This window comes from Colletotrichum fioriniae (assembly GCF_027942845.1).
Source record: "Colletotrichum fioriniae strain IMI 355084 chromosome Unknown scaffold_6, whole genome shotgun sequence".
Lineage (NCBI taxonomy): Eukaryota > Fungi > Ascomycota > Sordariomycetes > Glomerellales > Glomerellaceae > Colletotrichum > Colletotrichum fioriniae.
The window spans coordinates 456873-472855 of NW_027076842.1; the positions used below are offsets into that span (position 1 = coordinate 456873).

At 51.2% G+C, this 15983-nt stretch overlaps 3 protein-coding genes across 3 annotated transcripts; 1 reads left to right on the forward strand and 2 right to left on the reverse strand.

Moving 5' to 3' along the window:
- Window positions 1-250: 250 nt before the first annotated feature.
- Window positions 251-4951, forward strand: SRB8 (RNA polymerase II mediator complex subunit; the record flags this gene model as incomplete). Its single annotated transcript, XM_053195578.1, has 3 exons — window positions 251-1467; window positions 1519-1723; window positions 1769-4951. The coding sequence occupies 3 exons, from the start codon at window positions 251-253 to the stop codon at window positions 4949-4951; spliced, it is 4605 nt and encodes a 1534-aa protein (XP_053046917.1).
- Window positions 4952-6278: 1327 nt separating this feature from the next.
- Window positions 6279-7992, reverse strand: N0V96_005607 (uncharacterized protein; the record flags this gene model as incomplete). The annotated part of the gene is made up of 2 exons (XM_053195577.2): window positions 6279-7673; window positions 7777-7992. The coding sequence occupies 2 exons, from the start codon at window positions 7990-7992 to the stop codon at window positions 6279-6281; spliced, it is 1611 nt and encodes a 536-aa protein (XP_053046916.2).
- Window positions 7993-14333: 6341 nt separating this feature from the next.
- Window positions 14334-15638, reverse strand: N0V96_005608 (uncharacterized protein; the record flags this gene model as incomplete). Its single annotated transcript, XM_053195575.2, has 1 exon — window positions 14334-15638. The coding sequence occupies one exon, from the start codon at window positions 15636-15638 to the stop codon at window positions 14334-14336; it is 1305 nt and encodes a 434-aa protein (XP_053046914.1).
- Between the last annotated feature and the right edge of the window lie 345 nt (window positions 15639-15983).

Sequence of the window (15983 nt, forward strand, 5' to 3'; positions counted from 1 at the left end):
CCCCCGACCGCTGCACAGATAGCGCGGCTGACGCCGTCAGATCCCCGACATCAATCCGTCGACCGATTAATCCTCCTCCCCCCCTTCCATCCAACATCACTTCCGCATCGTCAACCCGTTGGCACTCGGCATCGCAGCCTCGGCGCTTCGACTTAATCGCCCCTTCACTACATCCAACACACCGATCATCTCTTGAGAAACCAGCAATGTCGCCTCGGAATTTCCGCCTGCGATGACCTCAAGGACCCCAATGGGCGTCCAGCCGCGACCGCCCCAGCAGCGAACACTGAGCAGCTCGGGCTTGTCGGTCCAACGGCCAACCCAACAGCGTACCCTATCCGCCCAGTATCTGCCCCAGTCGCCCGTTCGAAAGGATAATCTCATCGACCTGACTGGCGATGCCAACGATGCCGCCGTCGCACAGAACAGATATGGCACGTTACCGCGGAGGGGAGGCTCTCGCCTCAAGCTGGAGTTGTCCAACGAGGCCATGCTCGCCCAGCACGGCGTTAGCGAGTCCCCAAAGACTCTGACGCCTTCCCGCCTCATTCCCAAGAACGAAACCTCAAACCTTACCGATATGAGCTCGCCGGCCTCGGCCAAGGGCCAGCCCATCGACGCAGATAACCCTCCGATGCCCATGCCGAAACGTCGTCCGCGATTCGTCGTACCCGCCGCTGTCAAAGATGCGCCGGCGCCTGTCATGGCAGTTAAGAAGGACGGCCGACCGAAACCGTACCACATCGAGACCCCAAACATCGCCCCCCGATATGCGCCGTTTAGCAAGCCGAGGCCCGACGCGGCAGCAAAACCAGGCTCTGGCTTTGGAGGTTCGAGCAGCGGCGCGCGAGATATCCCGGACATGGGTCACGCCGACTTCTTCCCGTGGACCGGAAACCACCCCGAAGACCAATACACCGAATCGATTATCAAGAATGGATACTATGATAAACAACCGCAGGCCTCGGTCGAGACACAATCTGCCAAGGCTGCATTATTTCCCGCCCTCAAGCATAAGAGCGGGCTGAACTTGCTGTCCAACATCTTCATCGGAGTGCTAAATCAGAGAAAGCTGAATGGCCAGATCTCGTCGCCTTCGACCTTCAAGCCGCCGCCGCGCGTTACCCTGACCGATACGAAGCGAGAAATGTGGCTGAGGGACTTGGCAAACCCATCGATATCGTTGCGCCGACTGAGCCGAACGATTCCCCACGGTATCAGAGGCAAAGTGCTGCTGGACCACTGCCTCAATAAGAACGTGCCGACAGAAAGAGCAGTCTGGCTAGTCAAGTGCGTCGGCGCCAATGAGATACGAGCCTTTAAGAGAAAGGGGAACGGCCCGGGACCTTTTGTGCTCGGTGGCGAGGCGAAGTGGCTCAGAGATTGGACGGTTTTCGTGGAGCAGTTTGTGGAAGGAGTTTCGACGGCATTTGGCGATAACGACTGGAAAGCCAAGGTTCAATATGCGTAAGCCTATATCATGCGATGCTCCATGTGTGCGAGCTAACCTTTCTATAGCATCCGACTCGCGACACACCTCTATGCGGAACAGTTACTTGACCGTGACCACTACATGGATTGGCTCGTCTCCGGATTGGAGAACTCGACACAGTCAAAGTTGCCCATGTGGATTCTCACAACACAGATTTACTGGAAAGACTTGCTTCGTTTGAGGAGATATGGCCGGCGATTAGTGAACGCATTGCTCAGCCACCTCAACACGGTACGTCAACTCAGACCAATAAGAAGTTCGCCACTAATTGCTCAGATTCATAACGATCCTGACCGCGATATTCTCACCCAACTATCGACGAGGTTGACATCTCTACTCACTCCCCTCTTGTCCGCCTACTCAGACAACTTCGTGTCTCCTGCAACTTGGTTCAAGTACAGAGACGCTCTGCTCGCATCTATTCCAATCGATAACGACTTTGCCCAAAACACATTCAAGTGGATCAATGTCAGAAACGAGCAGCTAGTTGCATCGGCTAGCAACTCCCAGCCGGCAAACCGACAGATACTGGTCAAGCATCTCGACACCTCATTCATGTCTTTGTACAGTCCCGACTTGGCTACGCAGTGTTGGGCTGTTAGTGAAGACAAGGGAATGATAGTTCGCACATTATTGGAGTGGTGCACCTCGCCTCACCGACCAGGCACCGCAAAGGTCTACATCACTGCCTGCCTTCTTCGAGCTTGGGCGGCTGCTGGAGTGGATGTGACGACAGCGATTCTCGAGTTTCTTAGTGCAAACCCACCAACCGAGACGAGATCGAAGAGGGTTTTCCACCAGCTGGTGTCAGAAATCGTACGATCAGGAGACTTCCAACTTCAGGGGTACATATTCTGGCTCATTGCCCGAGGCGGACTGAGAGAACCGGCCGATACTGAGGCAGAAGGGTCTTGTGCTACAAGGCTGCTTGTCGACCTCCCTCTCCACGCCCTCAACTCTTCTGCTCAAGCCACACGAGCAAGTCTCCTGCGACGAGCATCCTACGACGTCAACGACGAAGCCGAGGATATTAACACAGCTCTCAAATGCATTCAGCATGTTATGGGACTTCCTCTTCCGCCAGGAGATCCGATGCTTCAGCGGAAGCCCGTACCAGTCGGAAAGCTTTGCAGGCTGATTTCCAACAGCAACCGTGCACTGCAAACAGAGGTTGGAGCCAGGCTCCTACAAATATTCACCAAGGAAATAATTATGACGAAGAACGGCCCCCAGGTCTCACCAGCCATGTTCAACTTCGCTCGTGCTGTTCTCGAGGCAGCCTCCGACTACTCGGTTCTCGTCGAAATTGTCAAGGTGGTTTCAAGAGCTTCCAACCCCGAGATTCTCGCCTCCTGCGCCGATACTCTCAACGTCCACCTACCGATTTTTGCAGCACTAGGCGTGGCCAAGGAGCTATTTGACGCGCTGATGGAAAGGTTGAAGGCGGTTAGCGACGAGCAAGGACCTGCTGCGCGACCTCTCTTGGCGTCCCTGGCCAATCTTTCGACTCTGATACCCGGTTACACGAACACTGCTGTCTACTTGCGTCAGCAGCTCCACCAATGCGACCGAAACAACCCTATCGACGCATGCTCGCCCGTATCTGATAACATGACAGCACAGCTCCAGGATGCTGAGGGCGAACTCCACGAAGAGATTGAAAAGCTTCTGACGAGCGGGACCAGCGTCGATCGGCCCACGATGGACCGCCTTTTCCAGACTGTCGTCGGACGGCTGGAATCTTGCTGGTTGAAGTCGGCGGACAGACAGCGTGCCTATAGCGCACTTCTAGGGAGGCTGCGCATTTTCGACGCTCAGCACTTTGACGTGCGCATGACTGACTGGGTCCATCACATCAGCGCATTGAAGACTCGCCCTGCGCTCGAAAACATCTACCCCCTTCTCATCAGCATGGGCTGTCTGACCTTGCCCATTATTCTTACCACGACATCCGTCGAGGCAGGGAGGATCGGTCTGAACCCGTCGACGCCCCCTAACAGCACCACGACTTACATGCAGGAAGTCCTCTCTTTGACGACGATGCCCCTTCCGGCCAAGACCGCATTAACACCCGAAGAGACCTACCGATTCTATATCCAGCAACGAGTAGCGCCACGTCAAAACCACAAGGATATGGTCTATCTTGTGAGAAATGCTCTCGTTGAGTTCTCGAGGCTGCAAGAAGTCGTCGAATTTTCCACACTACCACTCGCGAACCCCGAAATCAAGGACACCGCATTGCAATTGCTCAAGTTCCTGGTCCTGCGGGATCCTCCTTCAGTGGTTCAAGCGCTGGGTATCAAGAACCCTGAGCCCGCGTTGACAAGTCTGTTTGCACAGATTACGACCAAGCTGCTGCTACCGGATGCTGGCGACGATTCACCACTGACGTTCGAGACGGTTCTGGAATTGGCAAACGAGTTCACTCTCCCATTCTGCCAGCTCAAGCTCTCGGTTGGGCTCGCGGCGGATAGCACGACGAGCCCGGGAGGAGGCGAACAGGCTCTCACTCAGTTCGACATGTTCTCGAGGGCGATGGATCGCGCTGTGTCAGCCAACAACGTCATGTGGACTAGCATGCTACCGTACTTGAGCGAGGACATCACCGAACATCTTAAGAAGCAGGCTCATCTGCGTTTCCTAGGGCTGTTCCCGTCAAATAAAAACCCACCTGCTGCGGATCCTCTTTCTCAAGAGAGCACTCAGCTCGCGGGAAGTCTACTTTCAGTAGTCGAGGCGATCTTGAGAGGTCGTCCACCTGTCCGAACATCGCAGCTCACTTCAGGCATGGTCGAAAAGCTTGCGGAGCTGTGGGAACTCCTGGCAACCGACGATATCAACAAGAGAGACCTGCGCGCTTCAATCCTCCGGTACTGGCTCCCTGCCTTGTTGCGGTTCATCACGCTCCACACGACTGCAAACGAACCTGCGCCGGTAGCGACTCAACCCCAGGCTGCCAACAACATGAAGCCGCCCGCCAACGCTGCTGTTTTTGAGATTCGGGCGAGAATCTTGATTGTTCTTTCTGGTCTTACTCTCGAATTGGACAACCTAGCATTCCAGGACGCTCAAAATGGCCGACCGCTTGGCCAACAGGTTTTCGATCTGGCCCTACTGCTAGTCGATACTTTGCCGGACGACGTACGCCTGCAGTGCGTGCGAGTCCTACTTACAGGCGGCACCATGCAGAATCCAGCATCTTCAGATGCCCGTCTCCGATACCTATTCAGCCACATGCCCCCACCGACGGAGCAGTTTGTGCTTGCTCATAGACAGCAATCTACTACACAACCAAACGGGCCGCAGAGAATCAAGATGCCGATCTCGATGCAAGGCACCGATAAATTAACGCCGTTCATCTACCGCAAATGGGAGATGCTCAGCGAGCCAACTCCCAACGTTGGAGAAAACGATACGGCTCTCAGTCTCACATTATTTGAGGCGATTAAGATTCAGTAAACAAATTGGAGGAAGTGTCAGGGATACACACACAAACAAACACACACACACATACACACACAAACATTTCATTACTGTCATGCATACGTTGGAAGAAAGGCGGGGTGTTCATTTATAGATACCATTACTGGTCCAAATCGGGATTGTAGAATCAGGCAGGCGACGGGGGAGCAACGAGAAAAAAATCCTTTTTTGATACCAGGATGGAAACTCAACTGTTGGTCGGCGTCGGCTGGCTTGGAAAGATTGAAGGAGAGGGATGAAGGGGGTCGACATGACTGTATTAGTGAGACGGGCATAGGAGGGGTTTTCCTTTTTCATCATCATGACAACAATATTATTATTCAAACGTGTTAACGACGGTTTTGGCCGTTGCAGATTGCGTGAGGTTGTGATTTCCTTTGACAGTGCGGTGGCTGGAAACTATGATGCTCCAGGCATCCAATATAAATGCGGCATGCGCCTAAATCACTCCAAGTAAGACGTTCTTACTGTGCTTTCTGTACCAGCAACTCTGGAATTCCTTTACACCAAACGCACTGCTTTTGGCGGTTGAAATTCATCCTTTCTTTCCCTTCAGGCTCTCCAAATATCAAGGGACGTATTGGCTTTTCGCCCACCTTGATTGATATCGAAGAACTCGGCTGGATTCATGTAGCTAGCCTACCTTATCTCCAAACCATATATGGCGATGACAACGAGATAGATGAACATGACGGCTTGAGCCCGTAGAAGCGTGGGGCGTTTTTGACCAGACACGTGTACATGGCGCTGGGTGGTTATATGGAGATGCAAATCATTTTTTTGACGAAAGCCTCTAAGATTCCCTCCCTTTCGGTGGTGTGGTTGGAAAGTTATCAAGAAGGTAAAGTCGGACGTTTCGAGCTGGCCTCAGAGATTGTCTGCAACACAAGGTATGATTCACTTCCAATATGTTGCCGCTCTCGTATATATTTGCATATGCATACAGAGGCCAGCGATTCTATTGGATGATGGCAACATGGCTGTCTCCTTCAGCTCGCCAATAAGGAATCCATCTCGATGGCTTGCTCACCGAGATATTTAGCCTCTCGGGCCAAGCATAATCTCATGCTCTTCACTGCTCTGTGAGTGGTACGGCTACGAGACTTGCTGCAATTCGCGTGTACTATCACAACTCCTGCATCAAACTATCGTCTGCCCCATTCTGTAGTCCTTCCAACGGATCCTCGTTACGGTTGTAGACCTGACCCTGTTCACAATCTGGCACTCACTGTAACATCCGCTTAGGCAATGCTACCCATATCGAATCCCCCTGCACTCTTCTGGTCTCTTTCCTCCTCTAGTCTCATTCCTCCTCCACCTGCCTGATCCGATCCGGGTTCACATTCTTGATCACCTTACTCTGGAACTGCAAGGCGAAGATGCTGTCCCTGTGCAAGAACGCTTCAAATGCCCCATCCAGGCAACTCTCCACGGCTTTCTGGTACGCAGGTCCCATGGTATGTCCCAGCCGCTCCTTAGTCTTGGTTTTGAAGATATCCTGCATGGGCCCGACGTTGCGACTGGAGAGCATCCCTTCCTGCTTTAACCTTGCGTTCCTCATCGACAAGGCGGTTTGCCATACGCCGATTTCCAGGAGAACCACCCCCAGAGAGTACAAATCGTGCGTCTTATTGAAACGCACATTCGGCCGCGACCCCTGGCGGTCCGGGTGGCGATACACGTTCCGGGCGAGGTCATCGTCGGCCGTCATGTTGGTCTCAGCCGTGTCGGGCCGCGAGTACTCAAAATTTACGAGATACGGCCGAAGATACATGCAGCGGTCGTTCTCATCGAAGAAAAAGAGGATCGATCTGCTGCTAATCTCCTTATGGAGCCAGCCGTTGGCATGAAATGCCGCGATGGCGCGGGTGATGGTTAGGGCAATGTGGAAGCGCTGGGACAGAGACGGAGCGCCTGACTTCTTCGAGAGGATTGTCTGCAGGCTGACCGGTTCTCGATCGGACGCTCCATCCGGAAACCCGAAAGAGAAGGTGAATTGATGCCCGCCTGGGTTATCCACACAGCTCTGCAGAGGAAGCGTATGGAAATCGTGCACACCGGCCGCTCCCAACAGAGCTGCTAGTTGGCGCAGGGCATCCTTGGCCCTGGTGACCTCCTCTCCGGACTGAGGATAACTCTTCTTTTCCAGTCGCCTCCTAGGAGGCACCTCAGTAGGCAGCGTACCCATCGATGGCACATCGGGGTCAGCTGGAACGGTAGGCAAAGTGGCATCCCCTGTCAGCAGCGAAATTTTGACATGGGGGACGAATGCTTCCTGATCTGAATGCGGATCGCTCTTGATCGTGGACTCCAACGCTCGCCGCGCATCGTTACTGACGAACAGACCACCAACGATCATGGGTTCGAAAACTTTCAGCTCGCTGTTCCACTCCTGAAAGCTTTCAGTAGCCTTTTGAAGCGTAGAACGTTTAAACAAGGCCCATTTCCAGGCCCTGAGACTGAAGATGGATTGGTTTTTCAAGGCCGCTGGCGAGGAGCCGGGCTGGAGCAAAGGTGGAGGGGGAAGAATGTCGTTCAAGTTCATTGAGAGTAACGCTTCGCGAGTGGGCTCTTCCCTGGTCGAAGAATCACTCTGCTTACGGTACTCCTCGTCTTCTGCGTGGACAAGGTCACGGTAGCGCGCGAGAGCCTGTCCAAGGCAGCTGATAATCTCGTTCACCTGGGTCACCAGGACCTCCTGCGATGGGATTGTCAAATTGGCGTCCACATAGGCTAGATAAGCACCCAAGGCTGCGTGTCCCGTGCCGGAGCGACTGTGCAATTCAGAGAATGGTACGTACTTCGATCTCAGACAACGCCTCTGATGTTCCCACTCGTAAAACGGCGATGAAGAAATACTTGAACATTCGCAAGTACAGACATTGGGTGCGGAACTTGATGAGCAGCTGGTGATTCTCTTCTCTATAGTGCTGTGCTGACATTCCCAGACGGTATATGCCTTTGGCCAGGTAGTAGACGTCCTTGTACACGGAAAGGGCCAGGCCAGCGGCTTCCATTGTGAGCACTCCGGTATCTTGGATGATTTTGGTCGATGTTTGGAACGCGGAGAGGGTCACCATCCAACGCTCGTGGCGTTCCAACGGAGAACCATATTGGGCGCGGCGTGCGCGGTATTTGTAATGCGGCACAAAGGTCACAGGAGCCGTGAACCCCCATGCGGTGTCACCATATAGGCAGTTAAAGAGTACACGAAATCCAATGGGGGACCGGATAGGGCGCGTTCACGAGGCATTGGGCATCCATGTAGTGGATCCACGTACATTCAATATATGTAAGCATACATGAAGTCCAATGTAGAGGGGGCCTCACATATCATGCTAATTGGTCTAGTACCTCAGCTCGCAGCCCAGCCTGCAGCCTCTCGACCCTTGAAGGCTTGGACACGAATAGCCTTCCCGTGAAGTGAACGGAGAGAGCCAAGTTAAATGGAACAAAAGCGACACGCAGTCTGCTGACCCTTCAAGCCTCCAGGGTATGCAGCTCATGGGAGGGCGGGCGTGGCCGCCGGGCATAGATTGTCGGGAAACAGACCCTACTGATCTTTATGCGTTCCATTCTGCGCCGCTGACGGTCGCCGTGGTCATAAGGGGATCCCCGCGCCTTAGGGGGACGATATCTACTCGTCTCCCAGTTTCTCTTGTTCTCGAAGCAGCTAGGCGCGCATGCCACTCGACGTCGGTGTTCGTGAACCTCGATACGTGACCAGCACTGTACTTGTCTCCTCTTGTCGCTATCATGTCGAAGGAGTCCAATATTGAGGCTTGGATTCGAGTTATGAATCAGGGTACAATTCTCTCTAATCTCAATGTCAAAGAATTTGGGAAACTACTCAAGTTGTATCCGAGATTCGTTGCGACTGGAATGGAATCTCTCGACAAGTTGCGTTTCCGGGGTATAACTCCCCTTGAAGCACACCACATTCAGGAAGAAAACGAAGAAGGAGGAGAAGAAGATGACAAAGAAGAAAACGACGAAGAAGACGACGACGACGAAGAAGAAGAAGAGAAGTTTCAAGTTGACCTGCGTCGAACCATCATCCATCTCAGTCGCTGGCTTTAGTATGAAGTCCCCGCCGTTCTGTGTTAAGTACTAGGCCCAAATGGCTCGTTGACCAGTCCGTAGTAAACGCTGTCGCGGTGATCAGCGAGATGTCTGCAAGTCCCACCACAAGTACCTGAAGTCATATCCCTGTACAACAATTGAGGCCGCTGTCAAGGAAGCCTTCAGACTTTTCGACGCGAACAAACATGCTTGTGCCGTATCTAAGCTTCAAAAGCTACTCGAAAAGAGCGAGGGACCCGATTGTACGAAATTTGAGTTTGCCATCTTGATCCTTTCCGCAAAGTACCCGAACCAGGTGCCATACTGCTCACCGGAGCTGCAAAACTGCATCACCAAGGAGTTGCCCAAAACCGTTGCCGACGAAGACAAGTGGGGAAAAGAAGAATACGCTCGGAATTACGCCCTATTCCAGTCTAATTGTGATACATTAATGGACAACATTCACAAGTCAGAACAAAAAACTACGCTCCAAGACGTCGAGAAGGTAGCGTATGTGTTGGACCACTGGAGTGTCCTGAAAGGTATTCGTACGCGGAGCAGAACGGTAATCTCATAATATCTTAGTAACGCATGCAGACACCTACATTGACGACCTGGACTCTGAAGATGACCAAGGGCAAGTAAAATCGACGGCTGGTAGCAAGCTCATTCACAAGTTTTCGGGACGCCTGAAACACAAGTCGCTCCCAAAAGATGCTTTTGCCGTGAAAAGCATTTCAGAGTATGATAGCGCTGTCGTCAGATATCTGAGTGAGATTCGAATTCTAGCCACCGAAAATATTTCTAAGGTAATGTCCGCCAAATTTTGTTACCAAGACCGCATAATTTGACTCACCGCGTACCCCAGGACCATATTGTTGCATATTACGGTTGGTCTTTTTGGAACGGCCATTTCCGCATCGCTATGCAGCTGATGTACAAAGATCTGGAGGACCTACTGACACGAAGGAAAAAGCTCATAAGCTGGGGAGAAGCAGTCACAAAATGGAAGGATCCGAAAAAACAAAAAATTAAGTGGCCGCTAGTTCAATTACTAAATGGCTTGCGTACCTTACATGCCGAGGGAATCACGCACCGGGATCTCAAGCCGCGTGTGAGTAAAACAATTACTTTCCATGGGCATTTACTCTGTATTCCAGTGCATAAGCTGACACATTTGATAAACGGTAAGAATATACTGCTTGACAGTGAGTACAATGTGAAGATCGCGGATTTCGGCGTCTCCAAACAGGCCCGTAACCGCGTGCAAACCACAATGGCTACAAACACTGGCACAACTGGATACACAGCGCCCGAAGTTCTTCGAACTGGAAAGCAATTCCATGGCAATTACACCCCGAAGGCGGATCTCTGGTCGCTGGGATGTGTCGTATATAGGATGATCAAGGGGGAACAAATCTTGGAGCACGACGATGAGACTAAAAGAGAAGCTGAGAACAAAGTCAAAGCCTTAGCTGAGAATGATTGGGAAGGGTTTGAGAGCCCAGAGACAAACTTGTTGAAGAAGCTGCTTTGCATTGATCCGGAGAAGAGGTCGGCCGCCAAGTATGCACTGGAAAGTTACCGGAAGTCAAGTGAATTGTGAGATGTCAGCTGCAGGCAGGCCAGGGTCTCTCGTTAAGGTTCCGTAAATGGATTTATTGCTCAAAGAATGACTTGAATGACTATCTGATTAAAGGATTGATCAGCTCAATAATCAAGTACACGAAATGCTTCCTTAATAGTCAAGGAGAGCGGTGAATGAGTAAACATTTAAAAGGGGCTTTAGGCAAATCGGGAATCGAGAAATTTCAACGGAGAACCAACAGCTCAGTCTACTTATGTGAAGGGTTTAGCAAGATTCCCAGCGAGGCACCCAGCGGAAGAGGGCAGCATCTATTACTATGTAGGCAAAGAGGCGGAACATGTCGACAATGAGGAGTGATTGGCCCGCAGTGCGCCAAGCTGTGATGAATTATATACATGCTCGGCGCCCAGTTCTTACCACAACTGTCCGCAAGTACTTTGATACATAGCCAACGCTAGTCCTCCTCCAGAGACATGAACGAGGCTCTCGCCCCGCACTATGATATCTCCCGCAGTAGATTCCATTTTCAACCAGAGCACCCTACCCCGCCTTGGATAAACGATTTGAATAAAGCTATTTGGTTGATAGTTTCAGTCCAATTCGAGGTCTCTCCTCATCGAACTCGTATTATATTCAATAAGTCGAGACTTTCTTAGTCGTTATCACTACTCCATCCCGCAGACACTGACCTTTGTGTGTCCAGGGCGTTCGACAGAAGATCTGCGACACTAAAATCAAGATGTCAAACCTGGAAGTTGCTAGATCTTTGGAGCTATTGTGGAGGCGACCTAGCTTTGACGTGATCACCGGTGATGACTTCCAGGCATTTCTTGAAGTATACTGTCATCACATTCCGAATCCGATGCGGGACCTTGACACGTTTCGCTTCGAAAAGATACCCACAGCATGCGCCTCGCGCGATCCCAAATACCTCGAACGTCATGAATTGCTTCGCCTCGCCAAATGGATGTAGTAAGTCCCAAATTGATCCTACTTCTGTCATGTTTCTGGAATTTCGTGGCTTCAGTTCTTATACTTTCATAGCTCAGCTGGCCATAGGCTCGTGACACGATCTCACCGACGTATTCCTGTGGCAGCAGCTTCTAATCTTGCTAAAATGAGGCGGAACTGGTCGGAGAAGGTGGTGGACTTGACGCGTGAAGCCTTCAAGATCTATTCCAAGAACAAAAACATTCCATGTGCCATCGAAATTATCAAATCACTCCAGGGGGTAGGTTTGACTACCGCGACGTTGGTCCTTTCGTCAGCATACCCTGACGATGTGCCGTTCTTCTCCGACGCTCTCTGCGATTGGATAGGCCTAAAAGACCTTGAAAAGAGTGTCTCGGGGTACATGAGACTTGTAGGGAGGGTTAATACTGTGAGGAAGCGATTACAAAGCTCGTCGCCGCGCCGCTGTCGAATCACTGCTCTCAACGTGGAAAAGGTGGCGTTCGTGATAGCCGCCTCTGAGTCCATGCAAGGTATCTGACGCGCAAGCGACCCAAAACACTATATCGTGGATTGACTAATTCTCCGATAGTTAGAAGGCTGTCGATTGATATCATGCAGGTCGAGTTGCAGAGGCAGTTGGGGAATGGTGGTGAGAGCGTGGCAGTCTTTGCTGCCCGGAGAACGCAATCCCATGAACTGCTGCCTACAGCATTCGCAGTCAAGGTCGTATCCAGCCTGAACTTCCGTGTCCGTTATCTGCAGATGCTGAAGGAACTTACCATACTGGCGCAATTGTCAAAGGTGGGTGGCATCTGGTCCTCCCTTCATAGCACATCCGAGAAGCGGGGAACTTACATGCCCTAGCTCCCGTTGATCAAAGATAACTTCGCCCAATTCTACGGGTGGAAATTCTCGCACGGCCACTTCTTCATCGCTATGCAGTTATTGCAGTGCGATCTGGAGACCTATCTCCAAACAGGCAGCGGATGTCATGCCAAGGAGATTACCTGGAACCAGCGCCGGCCAGGAGTGCCTCTGCAAAGACCGATAGGACAGCTAATTGAGGGCCTGCGTGCTCTTCACAAAGCAGGATTCACTCATCGCGACCTACGGCCCAAGGTATGTAGCCTGAACACATGATCGCTATACTTTTACTGATGCAACGGGGGACGTCAGAATATTCTGCTTGACGGCAAGGGGTCCCTCAAGATCGGAGACTTCGGCATCTCGAAGCACGTTATCGATGGTCTGAAGACCAAGATGAGCCATGCACCCGAGACATGGGGTTACTCGGCCCCCGAAATCATCGAGGCCGGAGCTTCCCCGCTCCGGACCTATTCGCAAAAAGTGGACATCTGGTCTCTGGGCTGCATCATGTACAGAATGCTGATGGGCAGACGACTATTCACGAATCTGGATGATGTCAGACAGAATCGTGGGTCCAGGCTTGAGTTACTTAGATCCATGAGGCATGAGCGGGATGATGTAACTACTCTGGATATCAATTTCTTGCAATGCCTTCTCTGTGAGGAGCAGGAGCGTAGATTGGACGCCGAGGGAGCTCGTGGGCATTCCTGGTTTAGTGTTTCTGACAGTTCAGTTTGACAGATTATCTAAACAGTCCGATCAAACACATGACAAGAGAAGCATAGGACTCGTCTCCTGTTGAATTTTCTAAAGATTTTTTAAAAGTCATGGCCGATCGTAGTGTTCAAATTCTAACAATTCTCTTAGATAGGGGCAATAGGCTAAAGCCCGTAAGTATCTTAAAGGAACTTTAGTCCATATTAATCATTGGTAGTATTGCCATTAGCGGCGATAAAGGTCTAAGTGAAATAGGGCACGACCTTGCAATTATCCACCATCGACTAACTATGACTAAAGACCCCATCCTTTCTCAATTTAATATATCAATCGAAACGGCCAGAGGCAACCTAATAGTTTCCCATACATCCAAGAGCTCACTCTTTCCTGAGTCTAACATCAGACTTCGAGTTCTTAGTCTTCGGAATCCTTCGACGAAAGCAACACCAAAGTCAGCATATGATTGCGAAGAGGCCCGAATAAGCATATAGGTATTGCAGCCAACAAAATCTCGTCACAAGCCTGCAAAATCGGTGGCTTCAAAGACCCAGTTCTCGATATTGTAGACAGAGCAGTGCCGTCGATTGAGCGGCATGGCGCATTTTCTGGTTCTTACATAGTAAGCAGGCCCTCTCACCTTTATACTTTGATTCGTTGTCTGATGATAAACCAGAAGTCGGTCGGATTGACCAGTTCAAGGTGGAACAAAGCTCAGAAGGTTGCTAGAGGATGCATGATATCATTGACTCCCGCGTTGCGATGGATCTCCATTATTCTGCTTTGTCTACATAGTGGGTTCGACAGGATGATGAACGTGCACAAGATGCCATGATTGCAGGAGTCTACACTTCCGAAGGTGAAGATCCAAGAATAACATAGAGACTGCGATGGGCGCCTTATTCCAAAACAAGTAGTGTGAGTGATTAACAGCTAACCTATCTAAAAAGGGGTCACTGCACCTCAGATCCGATAACAGTAAATCTAAGTAGCCAAGCATCCAGCCAAAATCAATTAGAAAAGAACCCTCCCTCCCGCCTCCCCCCCAACCCTACATTAGAAGCTAGAAATGATTCTAGACTTAGTTGCCAGTTAGAAGAGTTCTTTTCACGAGGCTGCATAAATTCAATGTGTGTTCTTCAATCTATGAAACTTTCCTGAGTCCTAAGTCTACTATGTTAACAAACTACTTTCGCAGCGTTTCGTCTGCCTCGCTGCTTTCATCTTGGCAAAAGCATCGTCTTCTAGACCCTGATAATCAGCAGGAGAAAGTACAAGTTGCGCTGCTTCTTCATCTTTTGGTACCCAACCAAGGTAAGGATCCTCATCCCTCCGCAACTGCAGTCTCTGCATGAATCCCTCGCGGACCAGTGCCCCGACGTTGACGCCTTCCACTAGTCGCCTTTGGCTGGATTCAAAAATAAGTCCCATGGCCTGCAGCAAGGAGACCTGTGACGGTGAACGGGGCACAATATCCTTCATCTGGCTCTTCAAGAGCGAGTAGAAGGAATTTAGGCGGTAGCCCCTGCCGAGATAGGTATCTTGGAGGCTCAGTTCATATGAAGCGGGGTAAAATCCGGAGAGCTCCCAGTCGATGATGGCGGAAAGCTTGTAGTCGGAGGCTCCGTGAAGAGAGGTAGAGGCAGAGGCAGAGGCAGATTCGCGTGGCCTGCTGACGATGATGTTGCTGGGGGTAAGGTCGTTGTGGCAGAGGACGGCCTCGCGGTACCACTCCTCCATGCTGCTCTTTTCGACTTTTACGGAGGCGAAGTCTTGGTATTCCGACTGTATGATGATATCACCAGCGTCCGTGGTGGTCATGGTGTGGAAGGGTCTTCCACTCAGCTCCCACCTGTTGGCGATGGCGCAGAGAAGAGATGGCCCGTCCTTGGGAGCGAAGAATCCCGTGCTTGGCCCGCCCATGACCTCTGCTCCCCCAAGAATGTGCTCTCCTGGGGTGCCCGGGTCTCTAAGTAACACATTCTGGCCAAAGAAGTATTGTATTCGGTCTAGGAAGTCGCGTATCCTAAAAGAGTGCAATTTTCTCAATGCTTCGACCAGATCAGTCACAACGGACCGTTGATTTTCGTGACTCATCTGCTCCCAAACGTCTTCCAGTGTCTCCCCCTCGACAAACTCCGTCAAACTGAAATATACTCGTTTGTCTTGGGCATTGTTGGCCACATCAGTTTCATACGTCTTTGGGATGAGTTTATGAATGGCAAACGAGGCGATCTGCTGCATGGCCGAGACGGTGGCAAATCGTATAGCTTCCTCGTCCCCGAATGCGACCTCCAGGCGGACTAAATACGAGGAAGGAGGCTTGCTGGTATCTGGCTTGCAGGCATCTGTAAAGCTGGCCTTGAAGACGCATTTGTCCCAAGTTTGTACGAAGATAGTATCTATGGAGACGTGAGGTTGATTGGGGAAGATGTGGTTGAGGAGGACGTCGTCAGGAGCGAGATCTCGAGGGTCCATGTTGTATGACAGTATGAAAAAGTGGTGTCAGAATGGTGAAGGAAGGAGAAGTGAAGGCCATATCAAGTTTCATGGAAATTAGAGGATGGCCATCAGTTGTTAAGTAGCGGCGTAGCCTCATACCTCCACCGCCTTGCTGCAGGTGCAACAAGGGGTGTCTTTGTCAAAATGAACAATTAGAACCAATGGCCTGCGCAACCGGAATAGGAGCGGCTCAGACGTTGTTTGCTCTCCGATTTCTGGTAACATTGAAACATTATTGATCCCAGGTTAGACAAGGAAATGCTTCAAAGTGGGGGGAAGCACAGAAGTCTGGCTTTGTCCATGGACAGTCAGTTGCGCAAT